The sequence below is a fragment of the Eleutherodactylus coqui genome, chromosome 1, assembly GCF_035609145.1.
Source record: "Eleutherodactylus coqui strain aEleCoq1 chromosome 1, aEleCoq1.hap1, whole genome shotgun sequence".
Lineage (NCBI taxonomy): Eukaryota > Metazoa > Chordata > Amphibia > Anura > Eleutherodactylidae > Eleutherodactylus > Eleutherodactylus coqui.
Genome location: NC_089837.1, coordinates 392,201,865 through 392,219,890, shown reverse-complemented (window position 1 = coordinate 392,219,890; position 18,026 = coordinate 392,201,865). Strand labels below are relative to the sequence as shown.

The following is an 18,026-nucleotide window of genomic DNA, read 5'->3' as shown; positions in this document are numbered from 1 at the left end:
TGTACACATGTGATGCCATGGAATCCTGTGCGGGTAAACATCACGCTGCAGCGTACATCTGTTACAGACGCTGCTGCCATGGCGAACTCAAGGAGTGTAAATACTTTTGTTTTTCTAGCACGGTGAGGCAGACAGTGACATATAAGGTGTATACAAGCACTTTCACGGGCTTGTTCAAGACAACCAGTTTATGCCAGCAGACCGATGTCTGGGCTATGGCTGGGTTGTATTCTTGTTTTCTTGCTGGTCTTTGAAGTCTTTTTATTATACATTACCACTCTTTGAAAATAGTCTTCAAGTTAGTACCCGCCTGCATTCCTTACAAGCAAGTTTGGAGCATCTGTTCGTCAAATGTTAGAAGAAACTTATGAATCATAAACGCCAATTTCGAGTTTTTACGGCTGGGAAAATAGTAGCATGCATGTCTAGGTAACGCTCGGCTTGATCACAAACCTCAATTACCATTTACAAAGGCAGACCACTTAATAAAATTTAAAAAAAGAAGAAAAATCCCTCAAACACGTGATTTCCAGCAATCGTCGTCCCGTGTAAAAGGGGAACCCAACAAGGTACTGAGCGAAAAACCGATCATTAGTCACTTGGTTTCATCTCACTGAATAGAAGCAACCAATGAGCGACTTTTTGCTAAGTGTCAGCAAGAAGTCAGTCGCTCATCTATGAACTGCCTGTTCACGATGAAAGGAAGCGGGTGTCCGGCAGAGATCTCCAGCCCGCTCTGCCTCCAGTCACTGAAAGGCTATAGTCATCAGCATGGCCATCGGGCACTGAAGTGACTGACAGTCGTCCCGTGCAGAAGCACCTTGTATTCTTACAAAAAACATTGTATTCTCAAAAGTCATCTGCAAGTAAGAGGAAGCTATAGAAGAGAAACTTTCAGAGTCTCAGTTTTTTGTAACGCTTCTAGGAGTAACGGGGGCGCCATAGTAGACTCGGACTCAAGGCCACTCCCACTCAGGCGCTTGAAAAAAAAAAAAAACGTTGTTTTTTTCTTTGTTAAACACAGCATTTACTGTGCTTTCAGTGGCGTTGAATTGTGTTTGACCGCCTTGACTGCGTTTTTAGCACAGTTCTAAAGCAAGTCAAGCAAGCAGATAATGCCAGAACTGAAAAAAAGCAGGCCAAAACGCCGCCGAAAATGCAACGTTAAACGCTGAAAAATACGCCCGTGTGAGAGCGGCCAAGAAATGATGTTGCAGAATTATTTCACAAGGAGTACAGGTATTTACTAAAACCGACATGTCAGGAGAGTCAACCACCATATACTAAAACATCCGATTCCCTGTAAAAACAGAAACATCAGCACGGAACTGATAATGCCAACTAGGTAAAGTAAGATTTGATCATACAGCGGTGGCGGCTTCTTGTATAAACGTTTCCTACGCTGCCTACGTGAATGTAAGCTTGTCCTGCTATCTGGAAAGTAATCGGAGGCAATCCTCACGCTAAGCACTTCCTATGCCTTAAGCAACCATTGTTCTAGGCTCACTTTAAAACAAACACTCCATTCACAATATCCTGCCACTACTATAAACTCTTCTAGATGAGCACATTCACCCAGAGAACCACGATATACAAGACGGAAGAGCAGAAGAATACAAAACGATTTCACGCAATCCTTCCTCAAATTCAGTTGTCACGTCGATGATGCCCACAATTTACACCAACCACTTCAAAACACTCGGGGTCCTTTTACACGGGGAGACTGTCAAACGCTTAAGCTGATACCTAGCTGATATAGGCAGGCATGGAGGCATACTGGTGCCGTATGGTATCCTGCAGCATATTGCTGTAACTGAGCCTCTAGATGGTGTAAACTTGTAGGCTGTCGAAGTTGGTGTCCCGGATGGTCCTATAGATCTTGTATTGGCAATTAATCTGGGTGGGCCACAGGCATGTGGCAATGTTGTGGAGCAATTAAAATAAGGAGCAGCAACCAGGGCTATCCCAATTCAAAAAATAAAAAAACAAAACAAACACATGACTTATCGGGTGTGACAGATCTAGCCAAATTATGGACAGACAGTCACACCTAAAGTGCTTATTAGATACTTCGCTGAGATGGCCAAGGGTTTCCCTCATCACAAAGACATTGGATGGGATTCTGAAGTAGGTCTCAGTCACAAAGATTAAGATAGATAATTAAAACCTGGCACTCCAGGGGTTACAGCCATATAAACTAGGAAAACAAAAAAAAAAAAACTTAGGGTGTCTTCACACTTGCAATATCGCTGCATTTTTTTTTCTTTTTTACACAAATGTTAAACGCATCGCACAAAAATTGCAGGTTTGAGCCAAGCTGAACTTTTGCACCCGAGCCTTTAGGTACGCCCCTGTACCCAAGTAAGCAAAGATCAGTGGTAAAGACAGGAGCAGTAGTGCTGGACCGCTGGGGGTACAGCTTAGTTTTTTAATTTGAAGTATTTGCTGCCCTCTCAGATAGGGTGCCTAGTTCTAGAAAACTTGTCTCCCAAAAACAGAATAAAAAGCAATCAAAAAGTTATATGCACTCTCTAACCATGCCAATAATACTACAGCCTGCACTGCAAAGCAATCCATCACACTGCCTAATTTAGGCAAAAACATTAAAAGATATGGGTGTTTGACTATGGAGACAGAAGAGTTTTTTTTAAGTAGTAAATCACAAAAAAAAAAAAAAAAAAAGTATATAAATTTGATATCTCCACAATCGTACTAAACAGCAGAATAAAGTAAATGGGTCCTTCTTACTGCACTTAGAATACCAGAAAACAAAGGTCTCCTCTTTATTATGTTTTTTTTTCCCCATATCAGCTGCTTTAAAAGTTGTTAGGGCTGCAGCTATGAAGAGAAGTTGTGAGGAGGAAGGGGGAGGGGGTGCCCCCACCAGATGAACTTTTGCACCCAGGCCCATTAACCTTCAGCTACACCCCTGCTGCAGCATTGTGTCTAGAAATCAAATCGAGGCTAATACAGCTAGCTACATAAGCAATATTCATACATAGCTCTTCCCATTCGGACCGTGTCCAGGAGCATCATGGGATTGAGGAATCAACAGGAGTGGGAGCCACAATGCCTAATCCATATAAACATGCAATGAGACAAAAGATACAATTTACCTCTGGCATCTTTGTATTTGGGTTTACTCTTGTTACTGTCAATGGGGTCTGTCCGATGCTGTTCAGTTCCGTCCAGAAACAGAGCCAATCGGCTGCGGGGATTCCCCTGCTCCCCGATTGGACTAGAAAAGAGGAATCCCCAAAGTAGGTGTGAAACCACCCTTAACTGGCATATGGAATACCAAAAAATGCTATATATTAGGGATTTTCTATAGTGGTGTATGGCAATCTTTGTAAATAATTAGAAAGTCATTAGGTTTTTGTGGTCAAAGATGTTATGCAGAGCGTTCCTACAAATGTGCAACCAATTTTCCAAGCCAATTACGGAATCAGAAAATTATGTAAAAGGGCCCAGACGAGCTCTAGGAATTACCATATTAAGCCAATTATTTATCAATGGATACAATGTTGCCAGAATTAAAGAAAAAAGCAAAGTGTACATTGTATCACTGGGAGCTGCCATTGTAAAACCATGGCATAATGCTGTGCACCTAGTGGAACTGCTGTCTGGTTCAAAGAGAATATTTTAGTCAAATAGCAGCTGAACGCCCGGCACCAGACTCACCCTGCTGAGACGGGGCCAGAATGGTTAGCATTACTGATGCACTTCATCTGGGCAGGAGGGCGAGCGTCAGAGGTGCTCAGCACCCACAAGACTGAGGCCGCTGCCTGGGAATGCTTCAATCCAGTGACCGGTCAGGCTGACCAATCCTCCTCCCAGACACAGACCAGTATACAGAACGCTGCAACACAAGGATATTGCTATGTGGCTAACAAATAAAATCCTCACTTCTAAGTATCTATGAACTTGTGTCGGTGACTGTTAGTACATTATATATCATTTATAAAGAGCGTGGACCAGACTGCAGGGTAACCTGCAGCAGAAGGATACTGCGCTCTCCATCAATGTCACAACTCATTTATTGTCATTATGGATGGTAATTGTGCGCAGTATGTTCTTGTCTCATTATCTTACACAGGGGTTTTTATAATCCAACAAAGTGTTATTTCATAACTTCATTACATTTTGTTCAGCATCTGTGAAGCCGTGTGAGGCGGTGCCTGTAGTAAGGGTTTTCATGTCCTTGCTCCAGGCTCTAGCGTTATTGTGATGTAGCCCGGTCAAAGGGCCCTCTTACACGGGACGCCCAACAGGTCGTACCAGCCATAATCATTCCTATGCTTTTACACAGGAACAATCATTGCTATTGCATGGAGGTGGACCGGGGATTGCTCTAGGCACCTCCATTCACAATAAACAGGCAGTCTTTCCTAAGTGAGCAACTGCCTGTTTACATGGGCTGATCCAGCCTTCAGATTTTGGCATGCAGAAAGTTAATGACAAGCGAGAAGCAAACAGATAGCCATTAGTCATTCAGTCGGGGCATGCGTTTACATCGAATGAATTGTTCAAATACCTACTGGATTCAGGAATCAAAACTATTTATCAGGCCGCGGAAAATGGCCTGAAAGAATGCAATGCTCAGATTTTGGCTCAATAGAAGGGTTCTATATATGGACATGTTTAATCTTCTGTCAAGATAGCATCTCACCAGTGTCTACGATGAGAGGCTGTGTGGCCAACCAATATTAAAAAGGGAAAGAACACAGTGGAATCTCATAAGCAGCTAACCTGCAACCAGCCAAGGTAACCAAGCGGACAGTTCTTGGACAATTTAATGGGGTTTCAGGGTGCTAAGTGCCACATTATGTACAGCTTTGAACAGCTCAACAATACACAAAATAACTCAGAGAAAAAGGAGATGGCAAATGTTAACATTTAGGCTTCATGCCCACGGCCGGGTCGAATTCCGCCTGCGAAATATCGCAGCTGAATCAGTCCAGGCGCCCCCCAGACTCTATACTCACCTCTCCGGATCTGCGGTGAGTGTCTTGGTAGGCGAGCCGATGCAGTGCAGCGCATGACATATCAGCGCTGGGCTGTGATGCGATTTCCTGCAGTGCTCGCTGTGGAAGTACCACGGGACGGACGGCTTCCATTGACTGCAATGGAAGCCGTCCGTGAGATTTTCTGCACAGATTAGAACATGCTGCGATTCTGCCCCGCGAGCGGAAAATCACAGCTGGTTTCCGCTCGCGGGCAGGGATCACAGCAGGTCTATCGACGGACATTGCTGCGGAATTTACGGTGGGCTTCTGGTCACAAATTCCACAGCGATAATCCGTCTGTGGGCATTGGGCCTTAATGAGCAGAAATCTCAGTTTGTTTTGTACATTGGGATTCCGATCTACTAGATAGACGTAGGTTAATGGTTCAAGAAACAATCAGCTAACGAGAGATCGTTCAGCAGAACCAGCCACACACATTTCAGTTCATATCGGCCATAAATTGGTCAAATTAGCCAAACACGTTCAATGACGCCGGACAACTGAGCTTTCTGGGAACATTCTTCCAAAAAAAAAAAAAAAAAAAGGATCAGTCGTTAATGAAAGGATTTCTTGTGAGAAGGAAAGATCTTTAGTCTGACAGAAGAAGGTAACATATCAAACACGGCATATTTCTTTCCAGATCTGTCAGTAATGGGTTGGAGAAAAAGATTGTTCTAGTTCACCTGATAAATCATCATTTAGGTCGAAATGGTCCATCTTTAAATCACCTTCAGTCTAATGTACAGCTTTTACCACCGTGCCAACATTCAGTCACAGCACGCGATCCAAGCGTAGCAGTGCAAGACATTGTAACAAGCCGAATATCTAATGTTCACACTAGCACCATGGATTCTGGATCCCAATGGGTCCTGATCGATCCCAATACTCTTGATCCTTCAGGTTTCCATTTTTTTAAAAGACAAAAATATTGCGCAGTCTTCGCTATTTTTTTTTTCCATCAAAATACAAGGGGAAAGGTGATTGGACAAAAAGTAGCGAAAACAGTAGTCGGAACAGAGGCCGAGACCTGCATAAATAGCAACGCCATAATAAAGGATGATGATGGGATTACTCTTGGGGCTGCACTGACTTTCAGCCTACCATGTTGTCAATAGACACAAACAAACCCTGAGGTCAGACTACTGGGAAGAAAAACTCCACACAGGCCTGCAGACTTACACATGTTAGTTGACACAAGGGGTGGATTCATGAAGACGGCGGTTCATACACCAGAGTGCACACCACGCTATGACTATGTCCCGGGGGTTTCATCTCGCCAAATACAGAATTCAGACAGAATCATAAGTTTCCACTCCTCAGATGGAGGCCAATAAGGTTGCCCATTCTATTCCTTCTGGCACAGAAGCCAGAAACCTGCTGAAAAGGAGAGCCTATTGGTCTACGTTTCAGCAATGGAAGATTATGGTTCCATCCGAATGTCACCCCCAGGATTCAGATGTAACCCCAAGATGTAGCCATATGGTCACTGTGAATCCAGCCTTAATGTGAAGTGCACTGGACAACCCATCTAATTGTCACTTTTTTAAGTTTTTTTGGTTATTCACATTTGGGCAGAAAAAAAAAAAAATCTATGATAACTAGTGTACAATTTACGCCAATCTCTGGTATAGAGTGAATACAGATGGCCAGGTCGGATTTCGAGGCTCACCTCCTCTGGCGTCTTCTCTCTGCTCTGTGATGTGCCGGCTGGCACACAGCCGCACTTGCGCGGTGCAGAGACGGCGCATCAGCGGTGACGTTTCTGTGTGAGCCTAATAGGACATGCCTCGATTTTATTACCACGCGAGTTTTGACGCGGTCAAATCGCGGCTGTCTGCATAGGATTTCATAAACTAATGCAATCCTATGGCAGCATGCAGCGGCAGAAATTCTGCACAAAATCTCGCCGTGGAATTTCCACCCGTGTGCACTCACCCTTAAACTGCAGTAAATCTGCCGGGTCATGGAAGGCCACAACCTCTTCTGTTAAAATGTTGTGGTTTTTTTTGAAAAGTACAAAACGGGATGAAGCGGATGTGTGAATATCTTCATTTGCCACTTTAGCACATGGCACCATCTGCAGTTTGTAACAGTGATTGTGACATTTCCAAGGAACATATATTGCACCAAAGTAGTGGAACCCCTGACAAAAAAAATGTTCACGTAGGGGAACCTTACAACAAACATGTCTGATTTAAAGGGGTATTTCCATCTTGTAAAGTGGTGGCATATGGTTAGGAAATACCATCATTCCATGATCGGTGGGGAAAGTCAAACCTCTGGAACCCCCAATCCTGAAAATGAAGGGGCCATAGTGCTGCTTGAGCGCCGAGTCCCCTTCCTAGCTATCCGTGCATAGCTGGCTAGATCCATTTACCTACACAGCAGGAGGGGTCGGTGCAGCACTGTGCAGGGACAGACAGAGGAGGGGATGCAGCATGCTACTGCAACTCCTTCATTTCCAGAATCATTGGGGTCCCCGAGGTCAGACCGCCACCAATTATAAAATGATGGCATGTCCTAGCTATACGCTGTCACTTTATGAGATGGGAGGACACCTTAGAAAGTGACAGGTGCTGCTGCAGTCTTCTAGGGAAACCCTACTCAGCTGACAAGAAATAGGAGACATTGCTGTACAGCAGGATACAGTTAGATACTAGATCTACTCTAAAATATGCTTGGGATTAGGTGATCCAGCCCGAACCAATATTGGAATTTGTTCCATAAAACCACTGTACATTGTAAACAGAAGGGATGGGGCGTCCGTGCGGACCCCTTGTATCTGCAGCAGACAGCACATGCCACAGCTCTTGGCACCGGTGGGCTCAATCCAACCGCAGCTTTGGGCTCTGGTGGGGAATGAATGAGGAGATAAAGCACAGTCTGGTGCCTGCATTCAGGGGAGGGGGAGGTTTAAGGTAAACAAGTGGGGGAGGGGAAATTACTGTACCGAGAGGTAAAGCAGAGGCTGTCAGTTACAAAATACTCAATTCCTATAAGGCATGGCATGTTCATTTTATAACAACTGGAACTGCAGCCCTATAATAATCATATTTTCTGTATATGTGGCAGATTTCAGCTTTCCTCCGAGGTTCGTTTATGTGGAATTTCTTCATATCTCCCTTATTGTCTCTGCAAGCTTGAGATAGCGGTCCTATATTAACCATTTGCAGGTCCCTTAGGGCATTTAAAAAAAACAAAAAAACACTAGTATGCAATTCACAAAGCAAAACAATAATGAACCCTGTCCAATGCTAATCTCTGACAAGCTGCTCGTCAATGTAGAACAGGGGAGACAGAATGAGAAGCAACGCTTGGCAAGCAGATCAAAAACACAGATTTCTGGATGACAGGAAGAAGACCTTCCTAAATATTAACAACATCCGAATGAGAATGTAGAAGGGTCTACAGCGGACCGAGGGGCCAGTCACACTTCCCCTCCAGGACTGAAGGGTGGAAATATTTCGCTTATTTAACCTTTCCCTTACAAAAGAGGATTACATGGCACTTCCGGAGCTTAGACTGTTTATGAAACCGGTTTCAGACACATGAATTTCATCTTGTGTAACCTACAGACATTGCGAGAAGGAACTGCAGTAGTAATGCCCTACCGGCGAGTCACCGTAGTGTTACACCATCATGAAGCAATGTACACACAGGCCAACCAGCACTACAACACTCTGCCCATGTGATTGGGCTTATTTCAGCAAGGAATCCTTTTTTCTACTAGATAAGATTACTACTGTGAGACAGAGGTAGTATTCATGCCATTCCTTAAAATGAGAAGTGGAGGAATAATGACACAATGTATCACTTTGGTAGGAAAGAACGACCAAGTATCCCACAGATGCACAAAACCACCTTGACATGCGCCATAGAATACAATCATTAAAAGGCTTTGTTTTGGAGTAAAAAGGATCCAATAAAATGCATAGTGCTGATAGAGATGGCTGACCTCTTGCTCCCATGTCACTGGCAGGCAGAATAGGATGAATGGTCTATGTACCATCTGGTTAAAGGCTTTGATGCCTCCATGGACAGATACAGATGAAATGAATGGCTGTTATTTCTGTCTAATTTTCGGACCGTTACACAACCAGTGTGGACGTTCCCCAACTATGAAGACAAATGTAACCCCTTCTTAGGACCACTGACAGATACTTCATATCAGATGCCAACTAACAGACTATCCAATATGGTTGACAAATGTTATTTAAGGTCAAAACACCACATGAAGTTGACTTCATTAATTCTTACCCCACGTGACACAGTATCACTTCTAGCAGTATTGTTCTATGATATGGAGTAATCCATTAACACACTACTTCCATCCGTCACACTATGTGAGGCACCACGAGCACTCCATTAGTAAAACAAAGTCATCTGTCACACTTGGGTGAGAGAAGGAACTTTGTAGGTATATAACAAGTACTACAGCTGGGGTTCAAATGGGATTTTACACATAGCATATCTTTTGGCTTCATTGAATGAGTAATGTAACCCCTCACCTCTGACAGTGGTGGCGCCCTTCATCCTATGTCCCAGGAAATCTATGCTCGGATAAGATCCAATGTCCATACTGGCAAGTCCAAGAGCAGGTAAGTGCCCCCTGGAAGAAGCTTGTGTTAGCAGCAATATGTTTCGCTCATCAGGCGACAACTCGATGGCAATATAGTTCAGTCCATTCTGAAATCCAGTTGAGGTTTCCCTGCACATGGGACTGCCACATTCACCAGCCTCTAAGGTCTCTCCGGGTCTTAGGGACACATTCTCCACTGAGGCAGAGCTGTGTCTCTTCGGACTATGTGCGAAGGAAGGGGATACAGGAGTCACTTGAGTAGTAGATGAGAAGGTCTCAGAACTGTGGCGACGGCGCCCACCTTGTGAGTCCGCCCGAATAACCTTTGCACCCCTGTTAGGATCTATGGGAGGACCAGGTAGCCTGAAGTCCCCATTTATCTGGTCTATGAGCAAAGTAAGGCGTTGCACACCAGAAACTGTACTGTCTATGGGTAATGTTTGATTATCTGCTGAAGACACAGGAGATGATTGTGGTTGAGACTTCCTTGGACTCATTTCTGTGTAGTCTGTATTTGAACATAAGTTTGGTGAGACTTTTGACTTTGGAGAGACAGGGCCAAAATCCAAATTCATGTAGTCTGAAATTGGAGATTGCTGAGGCTCGGACCCAGATGATGAATAGGATGGACTTCCAGCAGCAGATAGAGGTGTTGAATCTGAAAGAGCAGGTGGAGGAGGCAAAGTCAGAGTATCTTGGGTCCTCGTCTCTCCAAAGTATATATGAATATATTCCCCTCCAGGGGGACTAGGTGGTTCTGGAGGATGTTCACTCATACTGGGAAGCGTGCGCAATGCAAGTCGGGATGGTCGAATTGCTCGACCGTGTGGAGAAGAGGAAACAGGAGACCTCATCATCACATATGGTTCCGCATCTACAGGGCTAATAGTCTGAGGTGGCATTGTGTTATTTTGACAGCAACAATTATTTTTAGGTTGTATTAGGAAATAATCAGGAGGAGTGAAGGATAATGACTCTGCAGGTGAAAGTCGATTGTGCACAGGTACCGGCCGTGCTTTTGGACCACACCACATAGGCATATAACCGTCTGGCGAATCGTCCTGAGAACCTGCAGAGGACTCAGTGCAGAAACGTGGGTGCAGGATTTGCTGGGGTGCAGACACACTAGCTGGGCTCATGGGAACATAGTCTGCGGAAGAAGAAAGAGTAGCAGCCCTGTGACTCATTGGCATGTACCCATCATCCTCATGATGCCCAATCTCCACATCCGCATAATCCTCCGGATAAGGGTGGCTTGTTTTGGGAGATGAGGACAGAAGACCAGGACTTCCCTTAAATGTGGCACGAATCAGAGCAGACTCATCAAGGGATGCAGAAGAAAGTTGAGGAATTGCAACTTTCTGTCTTCCTGGGGTTGTGAGGGAATATGTTCTCTTCCGATGACACTTTTCCAGTGCCGAACAGTCTAATCGCCGAGCGAGGCATACACAGCCACTTGAAAACGTTTTTTCCATGGACATGTATCCATTCATGTCCCCTGTGTGAGGTGGAGTACCTGCAGCAGAATCTGGAGTTCCACTTCTACAGCTCAAATATGCACGTGCCAGTTCTCCGGGACTAGAGCTATATTCATCCAAGGACATAAAACCTGTGTCAGTAGGTGATCCAGACGCTGAAACATTGCAACTAGACGATCGTGGGGGAATAAGAGGATCGGATGCAGACCCATGACCACTGCTTCCAGCAGATACGCTAATTGGACTTGCAACCGATGATGGAGACCGGGGAACTGGCATGGACATGGACCTGCTGTGCTGAAGGGGTCCTGGTGCTGGAAATAATTTTCCATTACGACCGCCCAAGCTTAATGTATGAGAACGGCTTAGTGGTGCTCGGAGAATACTAGGACTTAAGGGACTACATATGACCGTCTTGTTGCTTAAGTTATCTCCTTCACTGGCGGTGCGGATTCGGGAAGATTGGTTTATAGGAACACTAGAGGAAGCAGGAGGAAAATCTGTACGGGTCCTTCTGGTAAGTCCTGTCTGGCTTGGAGGCAATTGAGTATGATGCCGTCTGCCCGGAACTGTAATAGGGTTAGAACTAGAAGACTGGCTTTTGCTACGAGGCCGAAATTCAGCCAACTCCTTCATGGCCTTCATAGCTTCTAAAATAGTCTCATGAATGCTCTGGGCTACCACATTGTCATCAACCTGCATCCAGATCTCTCCTGGTCCAGTGGAAGCAGATCGACCGACTTCTACGAAAAAGTAGTTGTCCGAGTGCCCACATCGTCGGATATTCATCAGCTGAAGGGTAACCGAGGGCGTTTCGCTATTTAGACGCACAAAACTGATGCTTCTTGAAGATAAGCAGAGTCGATGCACACCAATGAGACTTTTAATCTGGCCCAAACCTCTTGGCTTCAAGTTGACTTGCCAAACCTCTCTGTAGGCAGCATTAGCTGGTGTGATTAGTCCGTAGTTTGGGTCTTCACTCCATGCCAGGTGGCTGCTACAGTTTGCGCTGCAGCTAGCGGTTCCCGAACAACAGCATCCCCCACTACCTGCACAGCCATTCCTTTCTCTGTCTCCTCTGCCGGTGCCGATCAGCTCGGTGAGAGCCTGGTACCAGCTCTCCTGCTCTTGCTCGTTCTCTGCCGCCACCGCAAAGTACTCATCCCGAGTGTAAAGGGCAATCAGGTACTTGTTTTTAGCATCCGCCCTCTTATTAATATTAAGACAGCTGTCCAGAGAAATGACCCTTTTGGCTGCTGCTGACTTGCTTCTCCACTTCTTCTCGTTCTCGTAGTACTCCAGTCTGGCAGCAGGGCACCCCTCTCCGGGCTCTTTGAGCACAAAAAAGCGCTTGTGGCCATGCTTCTGCTTGCGGAGATAGCCACACTTCTTTACACTGCTGCTGTTGTTGTTGTTGTTGTGGTTGAGATTGGAGCCAGCAGCAGGGAGAACGGGCTGTCCTGGAGTGGGAGGAGGGCTGGCCATCCTCAGCTCACCTCTCAGCCGCTGCTTCAGTACGGGGATGATGACAGATAATGTACTTGTAGTTTTCCACCTGCTCTAGTTGACCTTCAACGAGAAAAAAAAAGGATTTTAGTAAGGTGCAGTCAACACAGGGTTAATGCTTACAGCAGGTGAAGTAGCCTGCATGCATGTCGCTATGTTGTTATGTGCAGCGCTCTGTTTACATACATCCTACACTACACTACAGAATCCGTCCTCCTCCAGACAGGACGGCAGCGCGGCTGCAATACCAGGACTGCAGTAAGTAGTTCTCTGAATGAGCTGTGGAGTACGGGGCTGTTTACCTTCCACAGTCAGATCACACGGACAAGACGCAGATATCATGCAGTATTACAGCTAGAGGTAAACACGTCCCCCTCCTCCCAGGCAGGACGTCTCCGCCGCAGCACACTCTGAATGAAGCAGTAGTAACACTGTAGCAGACAGTGACAGACCTTCAAGGAGAGTCCTCAGCTCCGAGAGAACATGCTGGACCAGTCCCGCCGCCTCACTGATGCCGTGTTACTCCAGCCATGCCCGTGCCGCGCCGGTATCCGTCCCCGTGTAAATAGCGCATCTCACCCCGAGACTGAAGTAGAGGAGCAAAACAACATGTGACGTACAAGTACCGACGGAGAACACTCACACATCCAGAGGGCGGGGGGCGGAGCCTCGGCTCAAGGACCTGCGCTGATGTCGGGACCACGTGACCACTCCATGTGCGGGAGGAGCCCGGCTGCTGCGGGAGTGCTATCAGCATGGTCTTCAGAGGACCCCGTGTGACACACACTGCACCTCGTCAACCCGCAGCTCCCTGTAACCCTATCACTGCCGGAGAGCTGCTGGCCGGCCCCTCACACAGCTGGCAGGACACATAGCAGGAGTTAGGAAGAGGAGGGGGGCAGCACACACTGCAAGCACTTAGGGATTCCCAGCACATGGCAGCAGTGACAGGAGGAGGGCAGCAGCTCGTCTGTCATGGGCTGCAGTGTGGGGGAAGCATGCATGGCATTTCTTTATTACATTCACTGCAAGTCATAAGCAGTGGTGGATTTAGGGGACCGTAGCCCAAGGGTGTGCACACAACGTGGGTCCCCCCACACATACACACTGCTCCCCATAGGAGATTATCTGGTAAAACATTCAAGTGTTGTACCAGAATGTCAAGTTATACCCCACCCACATGTGGGGGTCTAACCGCTGAGACCCCTGCCAATCTCAAGAACAGGGGGTCACGTGTCCCCAATCCTCACTGCTGAGACCCCCAACAACCCCAAGAATGGGGGTCACGTGTCCCCAATCCTCACTGCTGAGACCCCCAACAATCTCTGGAATGGAGTCAACTGTCCCCCATCCTCACAGCTGAGACCCCAGCCAATCATAAGAACAGGGGTCACGCATCCCACATCCTCACCAATCTCAAGAACAGGGGGTCACGTGTCCCCAATCCTCACTGCTGAGACTCCCAACAATCTCAAGATCAGGGGGTCACATGTCCCCCATCCTCACCACTGAGAGCCCAGCCAATTACAATAATGGGGGGGGTCACGTGTCCCCCATCCTCACCGCTGAGAGCCCAGCCAATCACAAGAACAGGGCTCACGCATCCCACATCCTCACCAATCACAAGAATGGGGGTGACGTGTCCCCCTTCCTCACTGCTGAGACCCCCCCCCCCCCAATCTCAAGAACAGGGGGTCACATATTTCCCACATCCTCATTGCTGAAATCCCAACCAATCACAAGAATGGGGGTCACATGTCCCCCATCCTCACTGCTGAGACCCCCGCTAATCTCAAGAATGGAGGTCACATGTCCCCCATCCTCACAGCGGTGGGCAGAACGGGCTGTCCTGGAGTGGGAGGAGGGCTGGCCATCCTCAGCTCACCTCTCAGCCGCTGCTTCAGTACGGGGATGATGACAGATAATGTACTTGTAGTTTTCCACCTGCTCTAGTTGACCTTCAACAAGAAAAAAAAAAAAGGATTTTAGTAAGGTGCAGTCAACACAGGGTTAATGCTTACAGCAGGTGAAGTAACAATGTAGCGACATGCATGCAGGCTCTGTGCAGCGCTCGGCTGTTTACAGACATCCTACATACACTCTACAGAATCCGTCCTCCTCCCAGACAGGACGGCAGCGCGGCTGCAATACCAGGACTGCAGTAAGTACGGAGTTCTCTGAATGAGCTGTGGAGTACGGGGCTGTTTACCTTCCACAGAGTCAGATCACACGGACAAGACGCAGATATCATGCAGTATTACAGCTAGAGGTAAACACGTCCCCCTCCTCCCAGGCAGGACGTCTCCGCCGCAGCACACTCTGAATGAAGCAGTAGTAACACTGTAGCAGACAGTGACAGACCTTCAAGGAGAGTCCTCAGCTCCGAGAGAACATGCTGGACCAGTCCCGCCGCCTCACTGATGCCGTGTTACTCCAGCCATGCCCGTGCCGCGCCGGTATCCGTCCCCGTGTAAATAGCGCATCTCACCCCGAGACTGAAGTAGAGGAGCAAAACAACATGTGACGTACAAGTACCGACGGAGAACACTCACACATCCAGAGGGCGGGGGGCGGAGCCTCGGCTCAAGGACCTGCGCTGATGTCGGGACCACGTGACCACTCCATGTGCGGGAGGAGCCCGGCTGCTGCGGGAGCGCTATCAGCGTGGTCTTCAGAGGACCCCGTGTGACACACACTGCACCTCGTCAACCAGCAGCTCCCTGTAACCCTATCACTGCCGGAGAGCTGCTGGCCGGCCCCTCACACAGCTGGCAGGACACATAGCAGGAGTTAGGAAGAGGAGGGGGGCAGCACACACTGCAAGCACTTAGGGATTCCCAGCACATGGCAGCAGTGACAGGAGGAGGGCAGCAGCTCGTCTGTCATGGGCTGCAGTGTGGGGGAAGCATGCATGGCATTTCTTTATTACATTCACTGCAAGTCATAAGGAGTGGTGGATTGAGGGGACCGTAGCCCAAGGGTGTGCACACAACGTGGGTCCCCCCACACAAACACACTGCTTCGCATAGGAGATTCTCTAGTAAAACAATAAAGTGTTGTACCAGAATGTCAAGTTATACCCCACCCACATGTGGGGGTCTAACCACTGAGACCCCTGCCAATCTCAAGAACAGGGGGTCACGTGTCCCCAATCCTCACTGCTGAGACCCCTAACAACCCCAAGAATGGGGGTCACGTGTCCCCAATCCTCACTGCTGAGACCCCCACCAATTCCAAGAATGGGGGTTACATGTCCCACATCCTCACTGCTGAGATCCCTGACAATCTTAAGAACAGGTGTCACGCGTCTCAGATCCTCACTGTTGAGATCCCCACCAATCAGAAGAATGGGGGTGACATGTCCCCCATCCTCACTGCTGAGACCCTACCAATCTCAAGAACAGGGATTACATGTCCCACATCCTCACTGCTAAGATCCCCACCAATCATAAGAATGGGGGTCACATGTCCCCCATCCTCACTGTTTAGACCCCACCAATCTCAAGAATGGGGGGCATGTGTCCCTCATCCTTACTGCTGAGACCCCGCCAATCTTAAGAACAAGGGGCATGTGTCCCCCCATCCTCACTGCTGATACCCTGTCAATCTCAAGAACAGGGACACATGTTTCCAATCCTCACTGCTGAGACCCCTGCTAATCTCAAGAACAGGGGGTCACATGTCCCCCATCCTCAGTGCTGAGACCCCTGCCAATCTCAAGAACAGGGGGTCACATGTCCCCCATCCTCAGTGCTGAGACCCCCACCAATCTCAAGAACAGGGGTTACGTGTCCCACATCCTCACTGCTGAGATCCCCACCAATCACAAGAATTGGGTCACGTGTCCCCCATCCTCACTGCTGAGACCCTGTCAATCTTAACAAAGGTCACATGTCTTTAATCCTCACTGCTGAGACCCCCACCAATCTCAAGAACAGGGATAACGTGTCCCCAATCCTCACCACTGAGACCCCCAACAATCTCAAGAATTGGGGTCACGTGTTCCCCATCATCACTGCTGAGACCCTGCCAATCTCAAGAACAGGAATTACATGTCCCCTATCCTCACTGTTGAGACCCCGCCAATCTCAAGAATGGGGGGCACCTGTCCCCCATCCTCACAGCTGAGACCCTGTCAATCTCAAGAACGGGGACACGTGTCCCCCATCCTCCTTACTACAGGGTTACTGCACTCCTCCAATGGGACTGCTGAGTACCTGAGCCGTCGCTCCCATTGTAGTTAATGGAGCACTGATCGCTACTGATCAGCCAACACTCCATTCAGAGCAATGTCATTGCAGGTGGAGAAGCAATTCCCACAATGACAAAAGAGCAGGATGCTGGAGTCCCGTTCTCCAGATCGTCGGACGTCTCATCGATGAGTCCCCTACTGATTAGCAAGTTAACCCCTATCTGGTGGAAAAATGAAGGGAGTTGTCAGTAAGAGTCTTTAAAGGGTTGGGCCAAGGAATAGAGTTATCCTGTGGATAAGGGATAACTTTATAGTTAGTGGGGGGCTGGTTTTCTAAACTTGCAGAATAGGGGACAGAAAAGGAGGCATTAATAATAATGGGGACAGAAAGAGCAGCATTATTAATTATGGGGACAGAAAAGGCGGAAGTATTAATAACGGGGCAGAAAAAGCATTATTAATTGGGGGGAGCGAGAACGTGTGGCATTATTCATTATAGAGCAGAAAAGGTGCAGATAGCTCCAGCTGACGAGGCATAAATAGCCACCCGTTTTGTTACGACTGATTGGTGGATCGCACCGTAAGGGTGGTTTCACATCTGCGTTGGAAGGTTCGGTTGGAGGTTCCATCGCAGATCTGGCACAAAATACTGCATGCAGCCCTTTTTCTTCTGGCTAAAAGCCAGGCATCTGGGCGGAAGGCGAATGGACCTGATTATAGTCAATGGAGTCCATTCAATGCTGTTCGATTCCGTCCTGAGACTGAGCTGTTCAGCTACAGGGATTCCCCATTTCTTCTCCCTAAATGGAGCAGGGACGTTGACCCCAAGTACAGATGTGAACCCACCCTAAGGCTGCCTTCACACGGCTGAGCGCGACACTGGGACGCGTTTCTGGTCCCGATATTGCGCTCACCAACCTGCGTTTTCTTGGCAATACGAGGCGTTGTGATGCCATGAACACGTATCACTGTGAAGTAGTGATCGCCCGATGCGGCTGTCAGCCACCACGGAGGATCGGCAAGTGGTTCTCATTTTTTCAGTGGGAACCTCTCATCACACGCCATGCGGTGTGTTTTAGGCCCGATGTCCACGGGTGGGCTTGATATGAGGAATCCGCACGGGAGATCCGCCAATCAAGACGCTAATAGGGAAACCTAGGCGTCCTCAAATGAAGTAAAGCGGGCGGATTTGATTTGCAGACCTTTTGGCCCGGAAAAAGAATAGCAATTGAATTGCGGATAGGCTGCGGATTCAGCGGGAAAGC

General features: G+C 47.7%; 1 protein-coding gene across 2 annotated transcripts in view; it reads right to left on the bottom strand.

The window, feature by feature from the left end:
* IRS2 (insulin receptor substrate 2) overlaps nucleotides 1-15,521 on the bottom strand; it is a 28,105-nt gene extending 12,584 nt beyond the window's left edge. Inside the window, exons 1-4 of one of the 2 annotated variants that reach the window (XM_066579878.1) lie at nucleotides 14,931-15,520; nucleotides 14,455-14,527; nucleotides 13,022-13,155; nucleotides 9,515-12,632 (exon numbers count right to left, since the gene is read on the bottom strand). In XM_066579878.1, the coding sequence (XP_066435975.1) occupies nucleotides 9,515-12,548 (3,034 nt within the window). In that variant the 5' untranslated portion in view covers nucleotides 12,549-12,632; nucleotides 13,022-13,155; nucleotides 14,455-14,527; nucleotides 14,931-15,520. Of the gene's footprint in view, nucleotides 1-9,514; nucleotides 12,633-13,021; nucleotides 13,156-14,454; nucleotides 14,528-14,930 lie in introns of both variants that reach the window. The other variant, XM_066579883.1, reaches the window with a different exon arrangement.
* Between the last annotated feature and the right edge of the window lie 2,505 nt (nucleotides 15,522-18,026).